General features: G+C 46.6%; 1 protein-coding gene across 1 annotated transcript in view; it reads left to right on the top strand.

Annotated features, from left to right (window-relative positions):
• The window catches only part of VPS50 (VPS50 subunit of EARP/GARPII complex), a 748,521-nt gene that overhangs the window by 380,768 nt on the left and 350,888 nt on the right, over positions 1-16,865 (top strand). The window contains exon 22 of the mRNA XM_085630983.1: positions 10,865-10,945. Coding sequence (XP_085487109.1) covers positions 10,865-10,945 — 81 coding nt within the window. The remainder of the gene's footprint in view (positions 1-10,864; positions 10,946-16,865) is intronic.

Below are 16,865 nucleotides of genomic sequence, written 5' to 3'. Positions count from 1 at the left end.
CGGCCTTGGCTCAGGATGTCCCAGTCCTGCAGATCTGCCAGGCAGCAACATGGGCATCTTTGCACACATTTGCAAAACACTACTGCCTGGACAGTCAGGTCTGCAGGGAGGGGCATTTTGCCCGTTCAGTCCTGCAGGACTTCCTAGTGTAAGGGATTGGTCCGCAACCCACCGCCAGGATGGTAGGGCTTGGGTGTCTAATTCAAAGTTAAGGAATCTGCAGCTAGAAGTCTCTATTAGATGTACAAGTTACTTACCTTCAGTAACGCATTATCTGGTAGAGACTCTAGGTGCAGATTCCTTACAGCCCCACCCATACCACCCCACTTTGCGGCCTGATCTTATTAGTGCTAGGGTTACTCCCTTTTTCAGGACCATAGTTTTGCACACGACAATGTCAGTAACTTCATGGCTCTGGGCTTCTGGCATGGAAAAAAATGTAAAGTACTGAAGTCTGCACGCCTGGGTGGCGCCTATATAGGAACCGTGACGTCATAACAGAGCCGAATGGAGTCACCCAACGGCGTGCAAAAGGGGTATTGCTCAGCATAGGTTTCCGGATCTAGCCTGATGCCTGGGAAAAAGGTAAGGAATCTGCAGCTAGCTAGTCCCTACCGTATAATGCGTTACTGAAGATAAGTAACTTGTTCTTTTGCGCTAACACATCAATTAAGCCCAGATGTCTCAGCTACAGCCCTCTTGACAGATGTACAAAAGGCCTTTGATTCTCTCGAATGGTCATACATGTTGGTGGCACTGTGGCAACAGATCTTACGGGAGGGGAATACTCACTTGAATTATTCTTCCCTACACTTACTCACAAGCCAAAATTAGAATAAAAAGTGTTGCATTTCAAATTACTAGAGGCACTAGGTAGAGGTGTCCACTATCATCGCTGCTCTTCACTCTTGCAGTGAAACCCCTGACTTGTATGATCCATAAAAAATACGCGTGTTGAGGGTTATGATTTGATGGAACCAATAATTTGATATCACTGTATGCAGATATTGTATATTATGGACCCCTTCTATAAATATCTCTCTGTTGGTGTGAGAGATTATAAAATGTGGCCTATACACAGAATTAAAGATTGTCTGGAGTAAATCTCAGTGGGTTCCTATCACTCCTAATACTGTTAAGCCTTGTCTTGAGTTCCGGCTAGAATGGCGTGAAGACTCCATTCGCTCTCTGGGTATAAACATACCCTGTGTGGCTAAATAATGGGCTGGTAATGGAGAATATAGAAGAGTGCGAAGTACAGGCAATTCCTGCCGCTGTCATTGACGAGGCAAACGGCAGTTGTTCCTCTCTAAATTGTTATATATTTTCTCAAACATCCTGATTATTTGCAGGTTTCCGTACAATACTTTTGAGATTTGTTTAGACAGGCAGGCAGCCTTTTATCAACCGGGTTACACTGACTCTCCCATATTCCTGGAGGGCGGAGGGGGAGATTTATATGTATAACAAAGTTTAGTCTCCCTGGTGAAATCTATTGAGATGTGTGCGTTGGAGCAGCCCTTATTAAATAACCCATTACTATTGGTTATATCTGAACTAAAAGCAGCAACAACTGGATACATCACCAACGTGGTAGACCTTTATATAGCAGACACATTTATCACATTCAAACTATTTAAAGAGATAGGAGCAGAACGTCACCAGTGAACTTTAATTTTTTAGGTCTCGCCTGAGCCAGCGCTTTAGCGCTGCTCTGGCGAGAGTTTTAGTAAGAGGGTTTTGGAAGTGCTAACTAGTGGCTTTTTTCAGGCCTCCAGCTACAGTGCATGTGCGCCGGGCGCGCGCACCATTTGTCAGCCTGTGTGATCACTTTTGCGGCCGCTTTGATGTTCTCAGTGAGCCGCGCGGCCACTGAGAACATCAAAGCGGCCGCGAAAGTTCACACCATTTGCCAGCCTGCGTGCCTCTCTCCGCCTTAGTGCGCGCGACGTGCCCTACCCCCCTCCCTTATCCCACTTCCTGCTTGTTTGATCTCGTTCTGCAACTGTGGAGAGACTCCAAGGCTTGTGAGGGCGGTTTTGGGCCCCGGACCGCCCCATCCGGTACTTCAGTTGGACTCCCACCGCAGAATGTGGGGTGAGTTCTTTTATTGGGTGGCGCTGCGCAGCTGCTGTGATTCCTTCTAATGAAAGAACGGCCAAATAGAGCTTCTTGTTGATTCATAGGCTGACTGCCTCCTCGCTTTGTTCACTTCTCCTTTTAAAGTATGTTTCTTCCGTTTCAAGGCAGTATAGCTGAATAATGGCTGCGAAGGGGCAGCCGGAGCCATGTCTGAGAGATGCGTATGCTGACATTGGTTGTGACTTGTGCAGTCATGGGAACTGCAGGCCCTGGAGTTATCGCAGATAAATGATTTTAATTTATCAGGCCCGGAACTGACAATTATAGCTGCAGGGTGCTGGAACAGGCCAGTGTTTGGAGGCTCCAGCACTATCAGTAAGCAGTGTTTCGACTGGGAACATTCTTTCCCTAAAAATTTGCATTTCGTCGAATTCATTTCTGTGGAAAGTTGAGGCTTTGACCTCATCTTGTTCTGAGATCACTGTAATTACATTATCGGGAAATAGCGAACTTCATGTACTTGGACAAACACTTGTACAAACTTCAAATTGCTTTGTAGGCCATCGACCCTGGACAGGTCAGATCAGCTGTCAAAGCATTGAACTTACTGTCTCTCGCATCCTGCAGCTGGGATGTGTCAGGCCGAAGAGGTCCCTCGGCTAGAAAAAAGTTACAGAAGAAGTACATGCTAATCTTTCCCACATAGAGAAACATTACACGATTTACAGAAACTCAGGCCTCTTCCTTTATTTGATTTACACGTTCAGGGTTGATTTTTATTTTGCCATAAAGTCAAAGAAAACAAGCATTGGCATTGCCAATAGGTCTGGCCTTTGGGACCTTATAAGTGTTTAACCATGCAACAATTAATGTTGTTGCACTAAGGATATTGTGCTGCATAACTAAATACTTATAAGGTCCCAAAAGCGAGACGTATTGGCTATGCCAATGCTTGTTATATTTCAGGCTCCGGTACACCATTCAGGGAAGGTCCTCGTCTCTTTATTTATAGCCCACTGGGTTACTGGTTCTAAAACCATTATTGATGGAATCTCATGGGGATTTGTTGTGCTTGGCTTATGTATCAGGGGTATGAGATGGCTTGAGCTTGGCTCGGGCCTTCATTGTGAGGGAATCCAGGCCCTACAGGATTCCATGAGTGCTCTGCAGCAGGCGTTCTGTGGTTGGCAGTTGAACACTGGCCAGCAGGGAAGCAACTGCTCTTAACCTATGTTACTGAAATAAAGCCACTTACCTTCATCTGTCTGGTGTTGCCTGTGTTCCTTCACTACAGGATTCATGACCAGATTATATGACTGTTTCGGACACTCGAGTACAATCCATACCCAAGGCTAGGGCTAAATGGAAGAACATCAGAGGATAGAAGGCATTGGATAAAATCCGGGAGATTTTTTTTATTTTTTTTTATTAAACAAACATACAGTTGCATGAGTTGAACCAATACATTCGCATCAAAACATTCTTTGTGCATGACATCAGCAAGGCATTAATTCCAGACCTTTACATACCGGGGTGTGGACAAATAAAAGCAATGGCATATCATCTGGCAAGCACCCTGCTTCCCCCAGAGCAAAAAAAAAAAAAAAGACACTCATATATTGCGGACAGTAGGAAACCAGGCAGGTACGGTACATCTGCTACATAACATGTCATCATTAGGGCTAGGGCCCACAAATTATACTAACCCAAACAATAATTATCCCAAGATACCATCATCACCCACAGAAGCTCCGCCTGCGGCGCTAGGTGTTACATCTCCATTTCGTGCTCGTAACCAATCAAGGAAGGGCGACCATATGTCCCTGGGTCTGGACGCTGAGGGCATCAATTCCCAAAAGGTCGCTAACTGTGTCTGACCATAGGTTACATCCCGGATCCAGGATTGCAGCCTGGGAGCACTCCCAAGACCCCACATGATTGCAACCTGCCTTTTAGCAAACAGAAGTAAGAGTGCATGTAATTTGCGCTTCGGTACTGGCGTGGGAGCCACATATCCCAGGATTCCCACCAATGGGAAGGGACTAATCCTTATGTCCAAAATCTGGTCAATAGCCGTAAAGACCTGTGACCAGAAACCCTCTATAACCGGGCATTCCCACGTCATGTGTAAAAAGGAAGCTGCCTGTGCCCCACACCGCCAGCAGTGATCATCAGATCGGAGGCCCATTCTGTGTAAGCTTACAGGCGTCCTGTAATATCGATGTAGAAATTTAAAGTGTATCAAGCACAGCCTGTAGTTTGGCGACAGTTCTGCCATTTGGGCACAACAATATTTCCACTGTTCGTCAGTCAAAGGGGGCATCAGTTCTGCATCCCATCTGAACCGGGCACCCACAGCCGTGATCTGGGCATCAGTCTGCATACAGGACGATAGTCGTGTTATAAGCCTCCGGGGTGACGGAGTGGCTAATATATTCTCCAGAGCCCGCAAGACTGGAGGTTGGGCCGGAAAATCAGCATGTAAAGCCCGACAGGCCGACCGGAGTTTATGGTATAGAAATGTGACCCCAAATGGTACCTCAATGTCATCTCCCCCATCAGGGGGCGCTCTGAACTGCCCATCTGGATATAGATCAGCAAAGGTGCGGATCTCCAGGGTCCGCACCGCCTTGCCCCTGATTTCATCTTTTATGCCAGGTATAAGAGGATTGTGCGCAACCGCAGCAGAAGGTGCATATAGCAGTGGCAGTCCAGCCCTCTTCCGTAATCCTTCCCAAGCCCAGCGCAATGTCTCAACGGTATCGACCTCCTCAAGAGATCGCCTGTAAGGTTGGAAAACTGCCACGGTCAATGGTAAGTGCTTTGCAATCGCCCGCTCAACGGCAACATGCGGTTGAAAGGGGTTCGGGTGAACCCAGTAATGTAAATATTGCGCTTGCGCGCAAAGAGCATATAGCTGTAAATCAGGTGCACCCAAACCACCCTGTTTGGTGGGCAATGTCAGCTGCTCCCAGGACAACCTAGCCGATCCCCCCGCCCAGGCCAATGAAATCAACAAGGACCGCATGGCTTTAAAAAAGGCCTGCGTAAGCAAGCGGACAACCTTGTCTAGTGCCGCGCGTAATATAAAATGGGGTTGGGATGAGATTATTGACGCGCACTCTAGCCGAAGGACCATTATAAAGCAATTTTATCCAACGTATCAACATGGGCCCGATGCCCATCCGTTCAAGGATCTTGAAAAGGAATGGCCATTCCAAGGAATCGAAGGCCTTAGTAGCATCAAGGAACACGGCTATCGCCTGAGTGTCAGGGTGAAGGTGGTGTATTACAGAGAACAACGTACGGAGGTTGTGGGAAGTGGATCTACCCGGTATAAAACCAGATTGATCTGGTAGCGCAATCATGGGAAGTAGGAGCTGCAATTTATTAGCTATTAATTTGGCCAGGATTTTGGCATCTACATTAATAAGGGAGAGGGGTCTGTACGAATCCATCTCGTCCTCAGATTTGCCTGGCTTCAACAGCGTGATAATAATTGCCGCGCGCATCGATGCCGGCAGTACCCCAGACTCAAACGCCTCAGCATAAACTGCCAGCAACCGAGGCGCCAGCTCCTCAGCGTATGCCTTATAGAAGGCCGTAGTCAAACCATCAGGCCCAGGCGCCTTATTTGATGGCATGGACAAGATTACCTTCTATCGCGATGGGCAAATGCATATATTCTCTGTGCCTATCGTTGAACCAGACTAGCGCTATAGAGTCTAAGAAGTCACCCAGATCTACCGGACATTCCCTTTGTGGGGATGAATATAGGTCAGCATAAAAGGACGAGAAGACATCGAGGATAGCGGGGGAACCCCGGACTATGGCGCCATTGGTAGTATGCAGCTCGGATATAAACGTCTTGTTACGCGGCGCTTTCAGCAATCCCGCTAAAGTGCGCCCAGGTCTGTCCCCTTCCCCATACCTCCGCGCCACTGCATATTTCCCTAGGAATTTAATCTCTCTGTGTGCTTCCTCCTCATATTCCAACAGTTTCGCCTTCAGATCAGCGCACAACTCGGGCCCTTCCCCCCTGGTAATACGATCATCCAAATTCTTGATTGTTGTTTCAATGTTCTCCAAGGTGGTTCTAATTGCCTTAAGGACGCCAGCCTGTCTGGACATGCACTTGCCTCTGATCACCACCTTAAAGGCGTCCCAGAGGGAAGCTTCCGAATCAACCGAGCCTTCATTTAGTTCGAAATATTCCACAATATCAGGGCGAATTTCTTCTTTGAAAGCGTCGTCGAGCAACGCATGTGGCGGCAGACGCCATGTTAAAGCCCCGCGCTTTGTATGTGGTAGAGACAGAGTCAAATCATATGGAGTGTGATCCGAAAGGGTACGAGCCAAATACCTCACCTCCCACAACCCAGTCAACCATATCTTTAGATAACAACCAATAATCCAATCTGGACCAAGCACCACGGGATTCAGAGAAACATGTGCCCTCCCTGACCAGCGGATTGTGCAAGCGCCAGATGTCGACCATCCCCTCCTCCTCAAGCATAGTGTTCAGCATTGTGCTTGCCCCTGGGGGATGAACCCTAGTACTCCCCTGCCTATCAAGTGTGTCCTGTAAAACAGCATTGAAATCTCCCCCCCCAGAGTGTAGTAGCGCAGCCAGTAGATTTAACCTTGGCCCATATCTCTTGGAAGAACCCCGGGGAGTCCACATTCGGGCCATAGAGCGCTACGAGCGACAGCGGTGTGCCCCCTAGGTAGCCCAGCAGCAAGACATATCTACCATCAGGGTCATTATACACTTCACATTCTCTCCAGTCAACTCCCCTCCTAATTAATACCGCCACTCCTCTAGAGTAGTTGGAGTATACAGAGGAGTAAGTGGGACCCCACCGCTGAGACCGGAACCTCGCCGAGGATGGGTGTGTCTCCTGTAGCATACAAAGGTCTACCTTATGCCTGGTTAAATACGCATGCACCATACGTGTTTTTCTGCCATCATTGAGGCCTCGTATGTTCCAGGTTAAACAATTTATCACAGTAGCATGCATCGTGCAGAAAGTCCACCCCCGGAAATGCACTTCCCCATAACAACTCGCCTTTCAATATCAGTAAAGTTAGCTCTCGTCATGCAACATAACCCTTCAACTTGCAACCAAACATAACCCCACCCGCTCCCACCCATCCCTCCACCTCAACCCCCCAACCAGGTTGAAGCGACCCCCATATTCCAATCTGACCAACATACGGGAAATCTCCCATGGGTATGTGCTAAGCCGGCAAACTTCCCCGAATCAAATCGGGGTGGCCAGGAAACTGCCCAAGGCAATTATAAAAAGGAAAAGACAATAATTTGCAACCTAATAGAGCAGCAAACCTGTGCAAGGAACTCTTTACAATCTAGCGGAATACAGAACCAGGTGGCGGAGAACCGGAACCCACAAAACCAACGCAGGCACAGAGTATTTTCAGAACATGAAACATTCCCAGTGTGGCACCGAAGCAATAAAGGAAGAAAGAAAAAAATATATATATATATAAAAATAATAAAACAAAAGGAACAGCAAGCGTTATATAGTCATTGTAGCAAGCAGTAAGTCCATGACACACCCACTCCTTGCATCATACAATTTAAGAGCCAATAAAACAGTGATATCAAAGCTCAGATTGTGTTGTATATTAGTCATTGTCCCTTAGCTGATCACCAGACACCTCAGCAACCCTGGGGCTCCCCTTCCCCGCCTTGCCACCTATGTGTTTCGCAAACTTTAATGCTGATTTCGCATCTGTGAAATAATGGGATGTTCTGTCATAGGAGACCTTTAATTTCGCAGGATACAACAAGGAGTATTGAACATGGGACTGTAGGAGTATACGCTTCACCGACATAAACTCTCTCCTTGCCGCCTGAACTGCAGGGGTGTAGTCCGGATAGAAGGCTAGCTGATTGCCCTGGTGCGTAATCTTACCCATCAGGCGGGCCTGCCGCAACACCACCTCTCTGTCTTGATAATTCAATAGCCTAGCCAGTATAGGGTGTGGCGTAGCCCCCACAGGAGGCCGAGGCCCCAGGGCTCGATGGGCCCTCTCCACCGTGAAAAGCGGGGAGAGGTGCACAGCGAAGGAAGATCATGCAATAAGTCAGCCACATAGACCTCCATCTTGCTGATAGACGTCGTCTCCGGCACTCCTGTGATTCGTACGTTGTTGCGGCGCGATCTGGCCTCCAAATCCTCGTTCTTGGCCCTGATCACCTGTAGGATCTTGTCCATCTGCGACACCTGGTCCTTAGTTTCAACTTGGAAGTCATGCAAATCAGAATGCCTATTCTCTAAGACATCCAGGCGTTTATCATGAGCACCGACCTGAGATTTAACAGCGTCCATCTGGGCAGTCAGGTTGTCCAGCTTAGTGTCGATATTGCGGAGACTTGAACGCACCTCCAACATAATCGCGTGCAGATCTTCTTCAGGGGCCTCTGGGGGCCTTCTGTCTGCCCACCAACAGCCCCATCTCCATCAGGTTCAGCATGCCTGCCCGTGCGTCGCTGCTCGAAGGATATTTTTTTGCTGCTTAGTGTCGGTTTTGCCCATGGTGAGGTCCTGAGGCCGGGCAGCAATCCTCTGTACACCCAAGCAGTCCACAGCTAGGCCAAGCCGCTGGCGTAGCAGAATTGGTGTCAGAATATCGCAGCAGACGTCGTGGGCAGCACCGGTGCGGGTGCCCCCCACACCCCTCCAGTTCACGAGGGTCCACAAACTGCAAAAGCGTCGCAGTAATCAGGAGGGGGGGCAGAACGTTCAACCTTCCAAAGGCGCCCCACCTAGTGCAATGTCTCTAGCCCGCCGCACAAATCGCCACTTCTGTACCTGCAGGGCACCTCCGGCGCGCAGTGAAGCCTCAGCACTCGGCCAACTGCAGCAACAGCGCCCTCAGCACCCCCACAGTTGATGCAAGGCGGCCCCCACTTTACTATGCCAGTCAAGGCGCTGCCTCAGGTGTGGGCACGCGTTACTAACTGCGACCGGATCGTCCCACTCGTTAACTCCAGCAGGGTGCAATGAAATATTGCAGGGGCGCCGTCCTCAGACTACGCGTGCAGACCGGCACTTAGGCCCAACGTGAAGCCACGGACTCCAGCACCTCGTCTATCCACCCCAGGGCTCCAGAGCATCTGTCCGCTACCACGTTGCCGAGCGCACGCCTCCGTTGCCTAACGCGCCGCCAGGCATCCACCAGGAGATCAAAGCTTCGCAAGCACCAGGTGTTCCGCTCTCAGCCGCTTCAACGTTTTATGTATTGCCCCGGTAAAAGAGCGGATAAATGCAGAATCACATCCCGGCCGGCGGAGCGAGCTCAGAAAGCCGCCATTCCGCAGCTCGGCAAACCACGCCCCCCCCCAAAATCCGGGATAGTTTCTTTCACACAAAGGAAATTTCCCTGAATAGTAGGTATAGACTCCTACACTTTAGGTTTCTCCACAAACTTCACTACACGCCAGCTGATCTTCATATAATGCGTTTGCTAGTTGACCTGAGATGCTCTCACTGCTCTCATGATACCTGTGATATAAAGGCCAGCACATTACCAACAATTTAAAGAACCAAAAATATTTCTGACCCACTTAAACGCTACCTTAGAGATCAGGAAAGTTGATTGTGGAGATATTGTGGGTTAGTGGAGTCCTGTGCACCTCAGCACTGGTTGAATCCACCGAATAATTGTAAGTCCTGGCCCGCTTTACTTCATGGTTAGCAGATGACTTAATTTTTAGCCCCCAATTTTAAATTCGTATACTTTTATGGACAGTTTTAAAAGGTTCAATTTTGCTTATATGTTTTTGTGCCTTATTGCTCTCCCATTACAAGGTGTCGCTGATCCACCAAGGGTCGGAGGACCACCGGTTAAAACCTGCTTCTCTGCGTGAAGGAGGACGGATGTTTGAAACTGTTCAATATTTATTCTCATGTGTTCTCCATGACAGCTTACGCCTCTATCACTGCCCCTTCCTCAGAACCCTATAAGGTGATTTTGTGTTTTTATTCATGGAATTAATATGGACATCTGTCAGAAAGGGAGCTTTGAATGCATCAGTTAAGTAGAGGGTTTCGTTAAACGTGGAACTGTTTTGGTTTCAGTAAAATGTATAGCATTCTCCAAAAAACAGACAGAAGCGAAAATCAATGTGTTTATATTTTTATGGTGGTTTGAAGGATGCCGCACTCCTACGCATCAGTTGATGAACATAGCCCTAGTCTCGCTCTAAGATGCTTCCAAACCTTGAAGTTGTGATTACGCAATCATGAACATCAAAATAGATTCCACAGTAACATCTTCTTTTTATTAATTGATTGATGTATGTGGTGGACAATGGATCCTCAATCTGACTGTGTACACATGTGCGTTTCAGTTAGGGTTTAAGCATAATCTGGAAACAACTATGTCTATACCAGACACTCCTCTGTAAATACCCTGTAATGTGTTTTCCGTGCTGTTCAATATATTTGTGAACCAATGAAGGATGTGTTAATGTTGCAAGGCACATTCCAAACATTCCTGGGGGGGAAGTTGGACCGGTTCAGCTCTGGCGTTTAAGGATTTGGTCGCAAATGTTGACTACATTTTAATAATTTCATTTATTATCTTCAGTTCTGACTTTGTCAGAAAGATATTGTACAGTATTTGAAAGTGCAAGCTTTTTAAAACAAGCCCAGTTCTTCCTTTTTGCCTGAAAGTTGCATTTGAATCGTAGGATCTAGTGTCTTTGGAGATATCCTGTAGGGCATCATGTTTGCTTTTTCTTTTTTTCTAGTTTGAATCTACTGGCCTCGGTCTTAGCAGCAGCAGGCTGAGAACCACCCTGAACAGAATACAAGAGAGCCTGATTGAAGTGGTAAGTGAGCCGTGTGCGTGGCTAATGCTTGTTTCCATTGAAGTGGGATATTTCAAGCAGTTGCAACATTCTGATTAACATCACTTTACATGAGTTTCCTAATCGTTTTACTGAACCTCTTGACTTAAGAATCCGTTTCCTCATTCTGAGAAAACTGGAAACATAATTGACTAGAAGCTGCGTTGACCTTTTCATAGAGGTGCATTCGTTATGGTATATACATTGATATCTGCAGCAGCATTCACTATATAATGCTTCTGAGCTTTGACTCCTCGCCTTGCAGGCCTCGTAAAAACGCATATTCGATCAGGTCCAGCTATTTTTAGCACCTGTTCATAAGTTCTGGCAAGTGAACTTAAGCTGGAAGGAACAGGTGTTCTGATCATTCAGAAAGTCTATGAGCAATAAAGATGCCTTTAAATCTTGATTATATCTTGACATATTTGCTGTGGGTTGAAGGATGGTAGTCAAATGTCTTTTTCCTAACTGTTTCTTATCTTATTCTGGAAAACGGTGTTTACTTTTCCTTCTCTTATTACAGTTCAATCAATCAATCAAGACATTTGTAAAGCGCGCTACTCACCCGTAAGGGTCTCAAGGCGCTTGGGGGGGGGGGGGGGGGGGGCTGCTACTGCTAGAACAGCCAGGTCTTCAGTAGCCTCCTGGAGGTTAGTAGTTATTCGGTCTGCCGTAGGAGGATGGGGAGGATGTTTCAGGACTTGGCGGCAAAGTAGGAGAATGATCTGCCGCCGGTGGTCGTTCTCCTGATGCAGGGGAGGACGGTGGCAAGGGCGAGGTCGGCGGAGCGGAGGTTTTTGTCAAGTGAGCTGTCTGGCCATCATTGTAAAACAAAAGACTTTAAGATATCCGTTTTTTTCAACACGCAACATTTAAACAGCTTGTGAATAAATAGTACAAGTATTTCAAAATATATCAGGAATTACATTATAATTTTTTTTGTAATTCAGAAGGGTGATACAAACAAAGATCTAAATGGGAGCAAAACAAATCGGAACACTTTACTTTGTGATGTGCAAATAACAACTATTTGCAGAAACTTGATTTCCAAAGATTATACATGATATTGTTTCATCAGTAAAACCGCATGTCATTGGGAAATGTTGTGGCCATTTCAAAGGAAACTCTGCTGATTGCAAATAAGTTTGCTACCACTTCATGCTTTAGGTATGTATTTATTATAAGTGATCGTTTTTAAACAGGAATTGAGCAACATTCCCGCCCGAGGACAATGCAGTTAATGAACTAAGAGGCAAGTCTGCAGTCATGTGTATCCTATATGTGACTAGATTCGTATCACCAGGTAGAGTAAATTATTGAAGTCACTGGACTTGCAGGTCTAGAAAAATTTTATGATTTTTCGAGTCCTTGCTTGGAAACAATGGAAATCAAATAAATAGTTAATATAATGTTGTAATTATAGTTCATATTTCCATTTTATTTTTCCATATCGTATTTTATCCTAAAGTTTATTTATATATATGATTAACACTTGCAATCATAAATTTATAAAGGAATCAAGTCAACAAAAAACATGTGAATCAGAGACGCAAGTTATTTCAATCCTATTATTCAATAACCTATTTAAATAAAGAATAAGGGACACTAAAGTGTCCATGATTAATCCATGTCTTGCTTGTCAGTAATGATATTTGTCCACTAAACAAGAAGCCCAGATCAGTTCTCACCACCAAGAAACAGCTTTTAGGGCAGAGGTTTTCAATCTGGGGGTAGGGCCCTTCTTGGTGCGCAAATTGACTAAGAGGAGCTTTTAGTATCCCCCATTGCCAGCAAAGATAAACAGGATGCTCATAAACAGCACTGTGGTTTCAGTGAACATGTGGAAGTGATGCACTCTGTAATGGGCAATCAGTAAAGGTTTTGTCAGTCATGTCATGGCTGGGAGTAGGTGTCTAATTGGGGCCTACAAATAATACCCGTAATTTCACCCCACATTTCTGATATAGGATCACATGAGGACGCTTTTTGGTTAGTAGATCTGACAGTAGATTGTTCGCACTTATCTAGTTGACTGCACTTTTAAATGGGATGACTGAACATGACTGCAGTGTCCGTATTGTTCAACATGTTTCATGCTGCCAGGTGGCCCAATTTCTTGGGAAACACCTTCAGCCAGTCGGGTTTTAGCAAACAGTGCATTATAATTTGGGACTTGCAGTTTCGTTTTTAGCATTATACGAATAGGCTCGAAAATTCCAGCATGCAAAGTGTTTCTGCCTAAAATGCCAGAATTGGCTGGAGGTGTAAACACAACATGGAGTTATTTGCCAGCTGGGTATGAAAATGAAACAATTAGAAGGCAGGAATGAACAACAATATTTGTCAGCATTTCATTGATGTGCTCTAAAGTCCTTTATGTTTTTGGTTCTTTTGTTTAAAATATGTTTTCTAATTTCCTGTGTAAGAAAAAAGTGAAATAGAAAATTGCTTCTAGAACGTTCTTTCAGTGTGTCCTTTTACCACGTGATCTCACTTGATATGTTCAGATTGCTAGTTATATTTTACTCTGAATATACTTATGTTAAGGAATAACTAAGCACTGCTGCAATTTATCTTTGTATATATTTTTTGGAGGGCAAGCCCTCAAGCCCCATAACATTTTTACCTTCCTTGCAGTATTTATCACTCTATCGGTTAAATATGAGAACTGATGTTTGTCACCTGGGGGGGATGAATTTGTTTTATTCAAGGGGGGACATTGTCTTAAGAAATGATACCATTATTTAGTAAAGTTGTAGTAGTATTTAAGTTAATCAAAGAAGCAAGGTCTACCTTTTGTTCGCAGTCCCAGCCAAACAGTATGAGTCACAGATTTGTGCACATCAGTTCTTGGCAAATTTTTGAACATTTGCGAAACACTTAAATATATAATTTCTGACATCTTAGATACTCTATTAGGATATAAACACGTGTCTGTAGAAGGACATTATAAAAAAGTAGAACTTGCATCTTGGTCAGATAAAAAGGCGCCTGCTTGATGGCGTGGAAGGCTGCATTTGTTTTCGGGGTCCAGTTCCAGGACGCACCACATTGTGTAAGAGCTTGCAGCGGCTCCGACAGGGAGGCCAGGTTTAGAATGAAGCGGCCGCATTACGTGGCCATCACCAGGAAGCTGGGCACCTCGGTCGGAGTGGTGGGTTCTTGAGAGCCCGAATGGCGATGGCTTTCTTCAGGTCTACCTGGAGTCCTTCGCGGGAGAAGATGTATCCAAAGATATCCACTGATTCCTAATAGAAGGACCACTTCGCCTTATTGAGGGTGAGGCTATTGATTGCGAGCAGTTGGAGTGTGTCCCGCAGGTGCATGTGGTGTTTCTCTAGAGAGTTTGAGAATACCAGCATGTCATCGCTGAGACCTGACAGGGTCTCCCGTATGGAATTTTGGAAGACTCCTGCAGCAGACGACACCCCGAAGCTTAGCCGCTTGTACCTCCTCAGACCCACGTGGGTGGAGAACGTGATGATGAATGTGCTCTCAGGTGCAAGCTCCAGCTGATGGTATCCAGCATTTAGGTAGTGCATGAGCAGCAACTTCTTGACGGTTCCGTCCATTTTTCTTGTGCCCCTGAAGTAGTGGTTGAGGCGCCCTATCTAGGATTTCCAGCAGGGGCTGCCATTGGGGGATTAGCGAGCTTGCTAAAAGGCGGTAGCGGTGTCACTGTGGCATGGCTATGATGTTGTGGTGGTTCGGCTGTACCTGCAGACACACCGGCTGCACAGGCTTGAGTTGGTGTGCTCATGGTGGCTTTCTGTCTGCTCAAGCTCTTCTCTACATTTCCTTTGTTCTGGTTGTCTGCCCCCCTGACTTTGTCACACTCCTTTTGTTCCTACTCCCTTTCCTTGCTCTGTCTGGGCGGTGACTCCTTTCCTGCTCTTTTTCTCTTTCTTTTTTTTCTTTTTATTTGTGGCGCTGCTTCTTTACTCAGGAGGTGTGCTTCATCCTTTTTGTTTTTTTGTATGGAGGAGTTTCCCAGACCCTGAGAGGCGTGTCTGGATAACCTCCCATGTGACGGGGACTGGCAGCGGCCTACCTGCTGCCCGCAAGTCACCACTGCATGGCCGGGTCACTGGAGCGGGAGAGGGAGCACCGTTCTGTGTTCGAGCGCCAGGCGGGGCAGTGAGCGCTGTGAGCTGGCAGGTCGTGACGACAGCGGAAGGCCACTGGGGACACACCCACTTGGCAGGCATTCACGGCGTCGGCGGGATCTCTGGCAGTCACCGCTGGGCCCGGAACGGGCAGCGGGCTGCTCAGAGCACTCGATGTTTGCTGCTGCTGCGGATGGCCTGAGGGCGTCCTTCGCCACACACTCTGCTACCTGACAACGCTGCAGAAGCAGCAAGGAGTCCGACAGACGATGAAGATGAGCAGGCTAGGCGCAAGTTCGGCACCGGCCTTGTTGCCGGGGTAACGGGTCAGCCCACGTGTGTAGAGAGGCCTACCCGGTACCCACAAAATGAACACGACACAGTTAATTGACTCACTGTGGGCAAAGACCCCGAGCGGTCTTTCGCACGTTAATTTATCGCCTCGGGGCGGGCCCGCTCTGAGGAGTGCTACAGGTGCAAAAATGTTGCGGAGAGCCCGGTGACTCGCTACAGATTGGTCTTAGAAGAAAGTCTTTTCAAAGGATTTCTGAATGCAGATCAACTAGTTCATAAAATGCTCTTGCTTGGTTTTAACAGCTGAGACACTAACAATCTATCCACGTCTTTTAACTGTTTATGAGAAAACAACATCAGTTCCTGAATGGTATATTGCAGCGACGTGGTTCGGCTGCCTTACTGATGTGGAAGCAGCAACATCTGAGCTGGTGTGAGTCAGTCGGCACTGCAAGAAGAGTATGTGGTGTGTGGGAGAATAGCAGCACAACCTGCTCATGAGAGAGACTCAATTAACAATCAAAAAGTCAGTGGGTATTTATAGACCAGCAGGTACAGACTCCCAAAGTAATAATCAGCACAACAATATACCCAGGTCTAATAATTATGATCAAAATGCTAAGAGTTTCGCTGCAGACATCCGGTCTCGAGGGAACCCCAGCAGGTATCCAGCCAGGAGAGAAGCCTTTGAAAATTCACGTGGAACTCTCTTGCCCCCTCGTTTCGACCATGAGGCATAATGCGGCCTTTTGAAAAATACCTACCGAACATTATTAAATGTCGTATGTATATTTTTCAATTAATGCTCATTAACCGGCATTTGTAAATATCACCATTTTACTGCACCTTGGAGTGGTACACACAGGGATGGATCCTGTGGGGTCCTGAAGAAGAGCTTGGGGGTAAGCTCGAAACATGTTGGCACTCTACTAGGACCCCTGACTCATTGCAAACCAGGTTGACCTAGAGACCCACCCCGTTTTTAATACATCAACTAGGGGCAAGAATAAAGTAATTCCGCCCACTAGCTAGATATTTTTAAATCACTCCACTCCACATACACCACTGCACTACACATAGTTCCTCACTAAAGTGCTCCTACGTATTCTCGCAAGTCGCAGCACGCCTCAACCCGCAGTCGCTATGATGAAGCATGTCACCGTGAGGAAACTCCGGTGAGTGAGGGGACTCAAGAAAGGACATCTTTCCTTTCAAGATTATATCCATCGTTTGATGATAATCTACCTCTACAGCTAGGTTCTTCATCCGTGATCTCGGATATTTTTGTGTCAACAGTCAATGTTTCTGACAGATATAAAAAGAGCTTTCTTAAGTATGAGAACCCTCACCTGCCGTGAGGTGGCATGCTTCATCACAGTTTTCTTCCTCACATTACAAATATCAGTTGTGGTGTGGCTAGAACTCCTAAAATAGGAGGAGCTCTTGGATGTTTTTTGTCCTGCCTTATTTGAGTAAAATTTGTGTGTGAGCTGTGGAGAGTG

The sequence above is a fragment of the Triturus cristatus genome, chromosome 10, assembly GCF_964204655.1.
Source record: "Triturus cristatus chromosome 10, aTriCri1.1, whole genome shotgun sequence".
NCBI classification, from domain to species: Eukaryota; Metazoa; Chordata; class Amphibia; order Caudata; family Salamandridae; genus Triturus; species Triturus cristatus.
The sequence above is the reverse complement of the archived record's forward strand: the minus strand, read 5'-3'. Positions and strand labels throughout refer to the sequence as shown.